Below are 12,356 nucleotides of genomic sequence, written 5' to 3'. Positions count from 1 at the left end.
GTGGCTCTTCATGGTGCATGCACGTGCTTCTCGCTGCTTTCTGCTCAGGGACTGAGAGACAAGAGGCTCTAAGCTGCAGCCTTAGACCAGAGCAGGGGTTCTCAAATGGTGTGGCAAGGCAAGCCGAGTCTTGGTGTGCTGTAGGAATTTGTACAACCATACGTATTTTCTTCAACTATACAACAACTAAAACAGAGCAGAGCGGGCATAAATGACCACAGAATGACACTGATGAGGTCAGGGGTAGAATAAAGGAGGAGCTGGGGTGGAGGAAGCTGTAAAAAGCAGCTTGTAGAGGGAGTGGCGAAGCGTAGACAGGCTTTGAATGTGGCAGTGTGGGTATGATTTGTCAATAGAGTGCATCAGCTTGCTGTCAGTTGACAAGGACTTTCGTTAGATCAGCTGATCTCGGTTTTATGGCAGCGTTTGACTCCATGGCCTGCCTGAGCTAACCCTATATGCTCGATCTACTGAAACATCTAAGAGGCTATTTTGTAGAGACATGGTGGGGTGTGCCTTGGGCAAAGACAGAGCACTAGAGTATGTGCATTTTGCATAGGGTTGGGTTTGCTCTGATACTGGTGCTAAATCAGTGCTTCTGAAACGGTGCTGGTGCCCAAACTGTGCCTGAATGGATTCTTTTAAGAGGGAATAAAAGTGGCTGAAGAAAAGCTTGAAACACTTATTTTTTATGCATTATTAGTTTTGCATGTTTAGCATGTTTTATGGTCACAATGACGCCATCTGGTGGAGAGTAGTGAAAATGAGCCCAGATAAAATGCGTTCTGCTGTAATGGAAGTGAGATTAAAAACTGCAGTTTGAATGGTGCAGTGTCCTGATGATGGAGCTTTCATGTAGACTGGGATTTTCCCGCTAAAACACCTGAGGTCATTTAGTTTCTGGAGATTAACAGCACCTTCCTCCTGTAATTTGTATGCAGCCAAATCTTTGTCATGAATAAATTAGCCTAACCGGATCTCATTTCCTGTGTGGTTTAGTGCTGCTTATTGACTCGTCAGCTGTAGAGTGTTTCAGTGAGCGACTCCACCGCCCCAGTGAGACGAAGCATATGGGTTTTAATTATCAGGTGGAAAAGGAGGGGGAGGGGTCAGCCAGCTTTCGCCCAACGGCCTGCTGCTTCTAAAAACGGTCCCCCTTAGATGAACGCTCCGTGGCGTGGCCCTATAAAAACACCCTGAGGCCAGACCGGAAAAAGCGGGAGTCCATTAATTAGGCTGAGAGGCCCCGTCGGCTCTTTGTGTGAGCCAGACTGAGCCTGGAGGCCCCGACCGCCCCCAGACAGGCGGCCAAAACATCAGCGAACTGTGAGGAGCTTAGGGAAACATTTACATAAGAAGCAAAGATGACAGGTCACATTTTCATAAAGTGACAGCCAGTGTTGACTTTAAAGTGTCACGGGACAATGCAGCTTAAACGCAAATTCTCAGTCTGACGGTCGTTTGAGGCTACTACTACAGTCAACATTGTAAAGTTTCAGTTGAATGTTCATTTAAGCAGCAGTGTTAACGTGTGCTCTACATGTGGGGTCTAAATACTTAAACTGTAGTAAAGGCTTTAGAACATCTTCAGTAGAACACAGTGAGCAGCTTCTTCATGCGTTAAAAATGCACCAGGTCAAAGCACATCCTCTGAAAGTGGAGTCAAACTTACCAGCTAAAACTGAGGTAGACCAGCAACCCCTTATTTATCAATAAAAAAGCTGCGTAAGCACGGATCACTTACCTCGAAATCACCAGATTTTGTTAAGAAAATCAGACAATTTAACTTGCTCAACACGAGAGTTGCTGGTCTGCCGCTGCCTCGTCAAATCATAATGTAATGTGTTTGAGCTTTTCTTTGACTGTTGTGTTAAATGGTACATTTTGAGCTAAATAAGATGTGTGTCACAAACAATTAAATTAAAAACAATGCCTTTCTTTACCAAGTGAGACAGAGGTGGACCAGCAACGACTTCTTTCAAGGCAAAACTGAATGAATTTGCTCATAAGTTTGAATCTTTTTTGTGTAACCAGTGAATCTGGTCAAAATCAATAAATCACCACACAAACAGAGGAGTTGCTAATCTACCTCTGCCTTATCATTAACAATTTCATTTGTTAATTGCTGTTAGATATTTGTGTCTTACTAGATAAGTTCTAAGCCAAATGAAGATCTATTAGATCCTATAAATTAAAGAAACTGAGACGAGGTAGACCAGCAATTTCTAAGTTCGGCACTACATAGGAGCTGCTGTTCTGCCGCATCCTAATCCAGCCACAAAGCAGTTTTTCCAGCGCTTGTTTGACTGTTGGAAAGTTTTGCACGCACTTACAAAACAAACCCCTCACTACCAGTAGTGGCAGAGGCAAACCACAAATTCACGGCCTTATTAGTGAAACTGCTGATAAGTTTTAAAGCCACCAGATTCTATTAACCTAATCAGCCTCCTAAACATGGGAGTTGCTGGTTTATCTTTGCCTCCATCATTTACAGAGTAATTTCATGAATTGTTTCTTTTCACGTGTCTTACAAAAATTTTGATCCAAATTAAGATCTGTTTGATATAAAAACAGAAAAAACTCACCTATTGAGACAGGGTAGATCACTAACTCCTATGTCCTTCAAAGTAAATTAGCCTTTTTTATGAAATAGCTGTGATGTTTTAACCATTTCTGTATAACCGGTGGTTGCTCATCCCAAAAACCACCAGATTCTATTTACAAAATCAGGAATTTCACAGGGAGTTGCTGGTCTACCACTGCCTCAAGTTAAGAATTTTTGTTTGATTTCTGTGAATTTTTTGAGCTAAAACAATGTTTTTATTTGCACATTGAGGTGGTAAAATGACAGTTTTTGCAATGAATAAAAAGAAGCATTTTATGAACAAATTAATCATTTCTGTGATGCTGTCAGACACTTAAATGATTAATGAGAATATTTCCGTGTAAACGAGGCTATGTTGTCAGAACAGGGGAAAGTTGATGGTAATGGATTGTCTTTTTATCTCTGCAGAGGCCTTGTATTTAATAAATGTCATGTCAGCGTTTCTAAAGGCTAAAAGCTGAGTTGCGCTGACTGCTTTCCCTCCCTGAGGTGTAGTGGTTTAATGGCAGTGTCCCAGGTTTTTGAGTGATCCAGGATCTCCCTCTCACTCCATCGTCTCTCTCTTCTTCTTCAGGCACTAATGAGTCGATCTTTGTGAGAGGGCAGCCTTCCCCCGGTGTGCTGGATGTCTGTAACGGATCCATGGGCCAGAAGGACCATGTGGAGGCAGGAGCGGGCCACATCCTCGACCTGGGGCTGGACTTGGAGTATCTCCACGTAGTGGGGTCCGACCGGCAGGCTGGCGGCGCTGACGGGCCCCCTGCTATGGAGGAGCAGGGGGACGCCTCCGGCAACAGCAGCACCGCAGATACCCCTCCTCCGCCCGTTTCAGTGGAGGAAAACGCCGGGTCGGATGACAAGATCGAGTCGGCGGCGTCTTCCCTGGACCCAGATGGAGGAGAGGGGGGGTCAACTCACAGTAAGAACACCCACCAGCTGCTCTGTCGGACTCAGTGTGTGGACTTAGGCACCGAGGGGCCTCCTGAGCTGCCGTCCGAACCCTCAACAGAGCATGAGCAGGACACGCCCACCCAGCCTGACTCATCTGAGCCTCCATCCAATCCCACAGCAGAGCCAGCAGCGCCCGAATCAGGAGGGAAGGAGTACCAGGCCAAGCTGGAGTTTGCCCTGAAGCTGGGATACTCTGAGGAAACGGTGCGGCTGGTTCTATCGAAGCTCGGCCCTGACACGCTCATCAACGACATACTGGGAGAGCTGGTCAAACTGGGCACCAAGTCAGACAGCGAGCAGCCGAGTGCATCGTTAGCCTCCACGTCGTCGTCGTCTTCTTCCACCTCATCCTCCTGTGGATGTTCTGATTTGCTGGACAGCCAGAGGTCAGACTCTCCGTGTCCGTCAGACTCTCTGTGTGACCAGGACAACCTGCGGCCCATCGTGGTCGACGGCAGCAACGTCGCCATGAGGTGAGCAGTCTGTTAAGACAGTTTAACCCAATGAAAACCCAAATTCACCTCATCACATTTAACGTATTCTGCTCCTCCTTTCTTCATAAATCTTTTCTCAAACGTTTAAAGACCTGTTATTGATTCCACATAGCAGACTAACAGCCGTTTTTACTTTGTCCTGTAGCCATGGCAACAAGGAGGTGTTTTCCTGCCAGGGCATCCAGCTGGCTGTTGATTGGTTCCTAGAGCGCGGCCATCATGACATCACTGTGTTTGTGCCTGCATGGAGGAAGGAGCAGTCCCGCCCTGACGCCCCTATAACAGGTGAGAGAAGAGACGGGCACAGAAACTCTGAGACTGTCTTAAGACTTTAACTTTACCGTGACTCCTCCCCCACAGATCAGGAGATCCTGCGTCGCCTGGAGAAGGAGAAGATCCTCGTCTTCACTCCCTCACGGCGGGTCCAGGGCCGCCGTGTGGTTTGTTACGATGACCGCTTCATCGTCAAGCTGGCGTACGAGTCAGACGGCATCATCGTCTCCAACGATAACTACAGAGACCTCGCCAACGAGAAGCCCGAGTGGAAGAAGTTCATCGACGAGCGGCTGCTCATGTACTCCTTTGTTAACGACAAGTAAGTGGCTGGAGCCTGTGGATCTCACATTTTAGTCCTTGTGCCTTCAGTTCCCATCATGGATCTGTCCTCTCCCTCAGGTTCATGCCCCCAGATGACCCTCTTGGCCGTCACGGGCCAAGCTTAGACAACTTCCTGAGGAAAAGGCCCGTCATGCCGGAGCAGAAGAAACAGCCGTGTCCATATGGTGGGAGCACAAATACAGAATACAACATCTCTGCAAGCACACTAATATAATGGATCATCATTTTTCTCAATTAAATCAACAGCTTATTTAAGAGAAATAAATGATAAATAATCAACGTCATTTTAAGAAAAACGTGGTTTATTCAGGATCTCAGCCAACAGGACTACATTACCCACAATCCTACAAGTCACAGCTACATCCCTGATTGGCTGAACTCGTCCTTTGCTGTGAAACTTCCACATTTCATCCAGTTCTGCCGCTCAAAGTGCATTCAGTAGTCAGTTGGTTTAAATCAGAGATATGATCACGTAGAAGACACACCAGTCAAAATTTTCTGGTTGAGACTGGTCAGACTCAAAAATCTGGGGAAACTCTCATTTTAGCATTTTTTTTGTTCTGATAGAAAAAGTAAAAAAAAAAACAAAAACAAAAAAAAAACAGGCACTTTCTGTTTTTTAATGTTTTTGACAAAAAGGTCAGGGTACCAAAGTGTAATTTATTTTCAAAGGGCATTTGACTGTATGGAAATCAAGAAAACGACCAGCTTCACTCATTTTCCATTTCTTGACAGAAACCATAAAACCAATAATTGATGCCCTTTCTCCTTTTTCGGTTTTTGAATTAAAAACAAAAACAAAAAAAGGAAAAATGTTGCAGATTACTAGTTTTGTTAGGTTTTTTTAATTTTTAAAATTAGTTTTATGAATTAAAAACAAAAACACAAAAGGAAAAATGTCGCCAATTATTAGTTTTATTCGTTTTTAGAATTTTTTTAATTAGTTATATGAATAATTAAAAAAAGGAAAAAATATCACAGATTATTAGTTTAATTAGTTTCTTAGTGTTTTGTAATTAGTTTTATGAATTAAAAACAAAAGAGGAAAAAAACTGCTGTTTATTAGTTTTATTTTTGTTTTTAATTAGTTATTTGAATTAAAAAAAAAACAAAAAAAGGAAAAGTATCACAGATTTAGTTTTATTAGTTTTTTTAATTAGTTTTATTAATTAAAAAAAAAGGAAAATGTCACCGATTATCTGTTTCATTATTATTTTTCATTAGTTTTATGAATTAAAAACAAAAAAGGAAAAATGTCAGTATTTAAGCCTATATAGCCATTCTCTCTGTTTTACAGCATACTAATAAGCCTATTCACTCTCTATAATGTATCAAAAATAATGTCACAGTTAAAATCCTGGTGGTTTAATGGACTACATTAATATTAAGAAGAAAAATAAATTAGCAGATATAAATAAATGAGCCTGGACTGCTTGAGGTATGTGTGTTGTTTTATGGAAAGGTTTATTTATTTATCAGTGTGTGCACACAAGTAATAAGTGAATAAATCAAAAACAAGCCACATGTAAAACAAGGCCAAGTTTGGAGTGTAAACAATGCCTTCTGAAAGTTTGCATGCTTTTTGCTGAATACTTCCTGTGTAGTTAAATCCGTCTCCTCCTGTCTGCTCCAGGAAAGAAGTGCACTTACGGCCACAAGTGTAAATATTACCATCCAGAGAGGGGAGCTCAGCCTCAGCGTGCCGTGGCCGATGAGCTGCGTGCCAGCGCCAAAACCTGCGTCACCACCAAACACCAGACAGACCCCGGGCTTGTGAAGAGCCACAGCGTTCCCGCTGGCAGCATCGAGGTGAAGAAAGGCGCTCCGAAGCGCCAGTCCGACCCAAGCATCCGCGCCCTGTCGTACAGCGACGCCGAGGAGAAGCTGCTGGTGAAAGGCCGGCTGGAGAGCCAGAAGAGCGGCCTGTGTGGTAGCGGTGGAGGCAGCAGCTGTAGCGGGAGTCTGACTGTGTCTCCTGCTCCTGGAGGAGCTCCTCCCTCTGCTCTGAGCCTTCCACAGGAGCAGCAGCCAAGAGCGACCACTCCTCACGCCCTGTCCGCCCCGGGTCATGACCTTTACCCTCACTGTGAGTCTCCGGACCTGAGCTACTACTCGGTGACACGTGCTTACTCCGGCCTGAGCCTGTCCTCCAGACGCAGCCCGGACTGTCGCTTCCCCAATGACTCGGACCTGCGGCTGGGCTCCATGGGCTCGGCGGGGTCTGAATGCGGCAGCGAGAGCAGTGTGAGTTGTGGTAGCAGCTGCGACTCGTACAGCGAGAGGCCGTGTCCCGGATGTCCTCCTGATCCGTTACTGGAAGACAGTATGCACTTCGCCAACCCTCACAGCCGGCTGTATCCTCACCACGCTGCTTCAAACCACGAACTCTGCAGCCTCCATCCTGCAGAGTACACAAACATCCAGCACGGCCACGCGTCCAACCCTGCAGTCCACAGCTACCACCTCCGGACCTGCGCTCACGATCAGCCACCACCCGACACCCCACCAAAGCGCCCTCTGTACCCGTTACCTCCACATCTCCAGCACCAGCCGCTGGCCGCACGCTCCAGCTGCCCCGGCGACTACCACTCCCTCCCACAGTCCAACCCCCACCCTCCCGGCTCACCTTTAGGGCGCTGTCTGGCCCCCACCCGAGCTGAAAGCGTGTCAGACTCACACCTGTATGAGCACCTCTCCACCTCACACCATCACCGCTCTAAAGCTCTAACTGGGTGGGACTCGTACTACAGACAGCCTCCGCTACCGCCGTCCAGGTACGAGGCGTCAGCCTATCAGAGCCTTCCTGACACCCGTCAGTCCTCCTGGCACGCCCCGCCTTGGCCCCAGGATGGCTACGCCCCTCACCATTCCTCTCACCCTGCCCTCCACCCATCCCCGACTCACTACCTAAACCACCCACCACCCCCGTCTCACCCGCCCAGCGCCCCTCTACCTCCCTACAGCTCCCACCTCTCACTTCCCTCGCATGCCCCGCCCTCATATATCCACCCAGAGTCCCCTGCGCACACCCGCTACGAAGACATGAGGGAGAAGGTGTATGTCAACCTGTGCAACATCTTCCCGTCTGAGCTGGTGAGCCGGGTGATGGCGAGGAGCCCCCACATCACAGACCCACAGCAGCTTGCTGCCGCCATTCTGGCGGAGAAAGCTCAAACAGGATACTGAAAAACAAACAAGATCGCCATTTAAACCCAAAACAACAGCGGTATGTAAGAGTAGGAAACTAGAGCTTACCTCCTCTGCACTTGGAAGCTTTGGATGAGCCTTTCTACTCTTATGAATGAACAACGATGCTGTAGATGGACCAATCACAGCTCTAGTCACTGTGCACGGCAGGTAAAACAACTCTAAAGAGAGAAGGAGCATACACCTGAGGAAACCTCTGACTGGATCTGCCCTCTTTTTCTTTATTTATTTAGCAGAGGTCTGTTCATGAAGAACTTTTTATGCATCGAATTCAAAAGGCACTTTTTTGTTACTACACTGATATCAAATATGGCTGAGAGGAAGGATTATTTAAATATTACCACAGGTTATGTGCTCTCCAGGCCCAAATCTGAAACTTTAGTATGGTTCAAGTATAAATCAGATAATGACATCGTCCTAGGCAACCAAAAGTGAGTTAATTTTTGTTTTAAGTAACAAAAACATGCAAGCAAACTCCTTCACAGGATCTAAATTTCACAGATACATTGAAATGTTTCCAATGTATTCATAAATTTAAGACAGTTCTTTCTCTTTTCATGACTTTCTCTTTAAAGCTTGGAAACCATCAGATTATATCAATACCTGTTTCTATATATTGGCAACAAAGATAGAAGTCCTAGGCACCCAAATCTGAGTTTTCCCTCTTTTAAATTGACTCTGGCACATTGTCTAAGGCTGGCTACACTCTAGAGCAGGACTGTCAAACTCCATCAGAGCCTAACAGGGCCAACATTTAACCACAAAGGATAGAAATTCAAAATCATGAGGTTAAAAGGTCAAAATGAGATTGAAGTGATTTTTCCAGATTGTTTGACAACAATCTAATATAATTTAATCTTTTTAATGCATTATGGTCTTTTGATTTTGGATATAATAAAAAAAAAACAGCAGTTACTATACTGCAGGAGTCTGGAGGGTTGTCCCATTTCATAGGGGAAGATATCAGTGCTGTTTCAAGGGGCTAGGGGGCGCTGTGGACCCTACACTGCAGGCTCCTGTTAGTTCACTTGAACAGACGTCCGAATTTGAAGGCTAGCAAAATACACTCTAAGGCTTTTCTGGCCTGTCCACAATCCCTCAGGAACCAGAAAAATCCATTCCATCACCCCTCTCCTTCTCCACCTTTCAGAAAATGTGTGCTGAACCAAGCCGTTCTCAGATTTTCCCCTTTTTTGGGGAGTTAGCCCCGCCCCCAGGTTCAGTTGCCCCTCCCTGCTTGGAAGTAAGTTCCACCCTCCTCTCCTGATCCTCAGAAGATCTGGAGAGCCACATCCATTAAGCAACATCCATTTCCTGTGAGGGGCGTGGCCAGGGGCGGAGTCAGACAGCTCAGTAACATTTAAAGCCACAGCTCGTTCTGAGCAGGGCTGAAACAGAGAGGATTTTAGACATGCAAAAATCCAAAACTGGAGTGTTTATCAGCAACAAGCTTCACAGGCATGTTTTGGGGACTCTGAAACCGATATTAACTTGTCTTAAAGGGGTCGAATATGTCCCCTTTAAGGATGGACTCCTCCTTTCCCTCTCCACATATTTCAAGCCTGTCTTCAGCTATCAAAATAAAGTCCAAAAACACATAAAATATCTGCTAGTCTAGTGTGTAGCCAGCCTGGATTGCTCATCAGTGTTTTAGAGCAGAAGTGTATGAGTTTTTTTATTCTGTCTGCAGAATTTGGTGAAAAATCTGATTGTAAGTTTCTCAAACCTTCAGCAGACAGAAAAAAAAGAGGTTTTTTCCCATATGAACATGTTGACAGCCTTAGTGCTCTTCCTGCTGTACTATTTCGAAGACCTGAGGCAGACAGAGTTTGAATTTCAGCTGGACAACTTGGTGACTGTTTTCAAACCTCCTCCTGGTCCTCCGTCCTTCTTCAAACTTCTCTCTGACTGAGGTCTGTGTACTATATTTATCTCTTCGTGTGTCGTTTGGCCTTCGTCGGGTGTCTGAAAGATGGCCGTCTCATTGGAGACGACGTCAGAGTTGTAGCTGTAGAGATGGGTGACCCTGTCGTGTGTACCTTAGTTTTAGTAAGGGACATCTCTCTCTTTCTCTCTCTCTCTCTCTCTCTCTCTCTGGCCCTCTACTCTGGGTCGACTCTGGTTTCTGCTACAGACAGAGAACATCAAACATGTACGTACTGTAAATATATTTAACCCTGCTGTGCTTTTGGTGAACAGCGTCCAGCCTCGTCTGTAGCAGATCCCAGCTGAATCCATGCTAGACAGAGAAAACCTCGTTTGATACAAATTGTATCATTAACTAAGTCGCTGGTGTTATATACAGTACATGGACTTGTTGATCTGTATTTATCAAACACTCGCTGTTTTGTTGCTTATGAGGAAGTGCATTGACAACAGCTTTGTTCCAATCGAGATGTTCCAACTTTTAATCTTGTGGAAATTGCTTTAAGACAATTATTTCACGTATGTTATGAAACTAAAGGAGTTGTCTGCCTACTTTGGTTAGGTATCACAATCTCTATAATCACGCTTTTGGGTTTGAAGCTGGCTTTGGTAAACATGGGCACCAATTAAATCTCCATATGGTTTCCACCAAGCAGTCCGCTTCGGTTCAGTCCGGTTCGGTTCAGTCCGGTTTGGTACGGTACTACAGAGTTCATCTAGAATTCTGTGCTCTCCTTCCTCTGGCCATGGAACTACTTATCCCAGAAGAAAATCACAGCTGCAGCTGGTAAACACCATCAAATTTAGTGTATAAGAAGCACTAGCATAGCATCGCAATAGTTGTCTGCATCTGTAGCCCAGGACCCCAAAAATAAAGGTGTAAGAGACCAGGAACCCCCACTGTACCTGAAAGTACAGTGGGGATAAAGGGGAGAGCTTTAACCTGAAAAATAACCACTCTTATCAAAGAAGCAAGTATACTTTTTATTAATTTTTGTGGTAGATAGCCTTCTTAAAAATGGGTTTAAATCCCTTTTGTTAAAAACAGAAATAAAATGGGTTAAAATGGCAAAAAATGGCTGAAAAGGTGTTGAAATTGGATTTTAAAAGTAGCAGAAATTGCTTAGAAGTGGCAACAATATGATCAAATTGGCAAAAAATAAGCAAAAAGTGGCAAAAAATTGGTTGAAGTGGCAAAAACGGGCATAGATAGTGGTACGGGGAATCAAAAAGTGGCTGAATTGACTTTAAATTGGCAAAAATGGGTGGAGATTTGGTGAGATGGGATAAAACATTGATATAAACCGGCAAAAAGGGTTAACTGAGACAGAAAAATGGGCAGAAATTGGCAGAAATGCGTTCAACTGTTAAAAATGAGCATATCAAATAGTGAAATGTGGTTGAAATGGGCATAAAGTGTGGTAAAAAGTTGTTAATAGAGGCAATAATGGGTCAACAGAGGCAACAATAGGTGTAAAGTAGCAAAATGTGGTATAAAAGTGGCAAAAAAAGGCATAAAAAAGTGTTGGAAAGGGTTTGAAATGGGAAAAATGGGTTTTAAGTAGTTAAAATGTGTTAAAATTGGCAAAATTGGTGGGTAAAAGTGATAAAAACTGGTTAAAATTTAGCAAAATTGGTGTAATTTAAAAAATATTCGTAGTTTCTTTAGGGCATCTTGCGACACCCCCCCCCCCAGTGTCTCGCGACCTCCATGGGGGTCCCAACCCAAACGTTGAGAACCACTGCTCTAAACCACTGCAATCAGAATACCAGTATGAAACATGTGCCGTCAGTCCCATAAGTGCCAAACCAGTGAGCTCTGGGGCAACTTTTTAACCGCTTTTCTCCCTCACCAGGTCTTAACAATGCTTTCAAAGAAAACGGGGAGTATGCTGATGAGTAAATAAACCCAGTGGAGCGCTGGTTCGATCAGAAGGCTCATCAGAGAAAGGCAGAGCCGCTCAGTAGCTGTGAATCTGTCCCAGAAGGCTGTGAGCTCAACTACCGTATTACTGCTAGTAGATGTGCAAACTAAAGAAGCGACGCCACTGCAAAGAAACGGCATTTTTGTGGAATTAAATTTTCACACAGGAAGTTTCTGTCTCCTGTCGATGTCCAGCTCCACGCTTCCTAATTACATGGCTACGCACACAACAGAAGGAGGCTAAAAACATAAGACTGTTCCAGGTATGCACCGACACATTTAATTTTCCCACAGGTGCATCTCTAGATAGTCAGCTCTTTCCTGCTCAACATGTAAATGCAAATATCTGTGAACCGTTCTAAACCTGAACCAGGACACTTGGTGGAAACGCTGCTTCCAGTTTACTTCTTACTTCATCTGAAACTATAGAGGTTGGGGTCGGTTCATTTTAGATTTTCTACGCTTAAATATCCTGTTAAATGACTTTAAATGCTTGAAACCACAGGAAATAGATTTTTGCTCATGAACAGACCTATCTTTGGAGTGAAATTAAACATTCAGTGGACAGGCCCTAACCATCCTACAATATCACTGATATAATGAGTAAGTCCTTTATCCCATGGCGGCCACT

General features: G+C 44.6%; 1 protein-coding gene across 1 annotated transcript in view; it reads left to right on the top strand.

The window, feature by feature from the left end:
* The window catches only part of LOC121506065 (probable ribonuclease ZC3H12C), a 28,388-nt gene extending 19,348 nt beyond the window's left edge, over window positions 1-9,040 (top strand). The window contains exons 2-6 of the mRNA XM_041781566.1: window positions 3,180-4,029; window positions 4,196-4,335; window positions 4,411-4,645; window positions 4,726-4,832; window positions 6,302-9,040. Of these exons, the coding sequence (XP_041637500.1) occupies window positions 3,248-4,029; window positions 4,196-4,335; window positions 4,411-4,645; window positions 4,726-4,832; window positions 6,302-7,854 (2,817 nt within the window). The 5' untranslated portion in view covers window positions 3,180-3,247 and the 3' untranslated portion in view covers window positions 7,855-9,040. The remainder of the gene's footprint in view (window positions 1-3,179; window positions 4,030-4,195; window positions 4,336-4,410; window positions 4,646-4,725; window positions 4,833-6,301) is intronic.
* The last annotated feature ends 3,316 nt before the right edge of the window (window positions 9,041-12,356 follow it).

Source organism: Cheilinus undulatus, linkage group 24 (genome assembly GCF_018320785.1).
Source record: "Cheilinus undulatus linkage group 24, ASM1832078v1, whole genome shotgun sequence".
In the NCBI taxonomy this organism is placed as follows: domain Eukaryota; kingdom Metazoa; phylum Chordata; class Actinopteri; order Labriformes; family Labridae; genus Cheilinus; species Cheilinus undulatus.
Note: the sequence above shows the minus strand (reverse complement) of the source record. Positions and strands in the feature narration are given on the sequence as shown.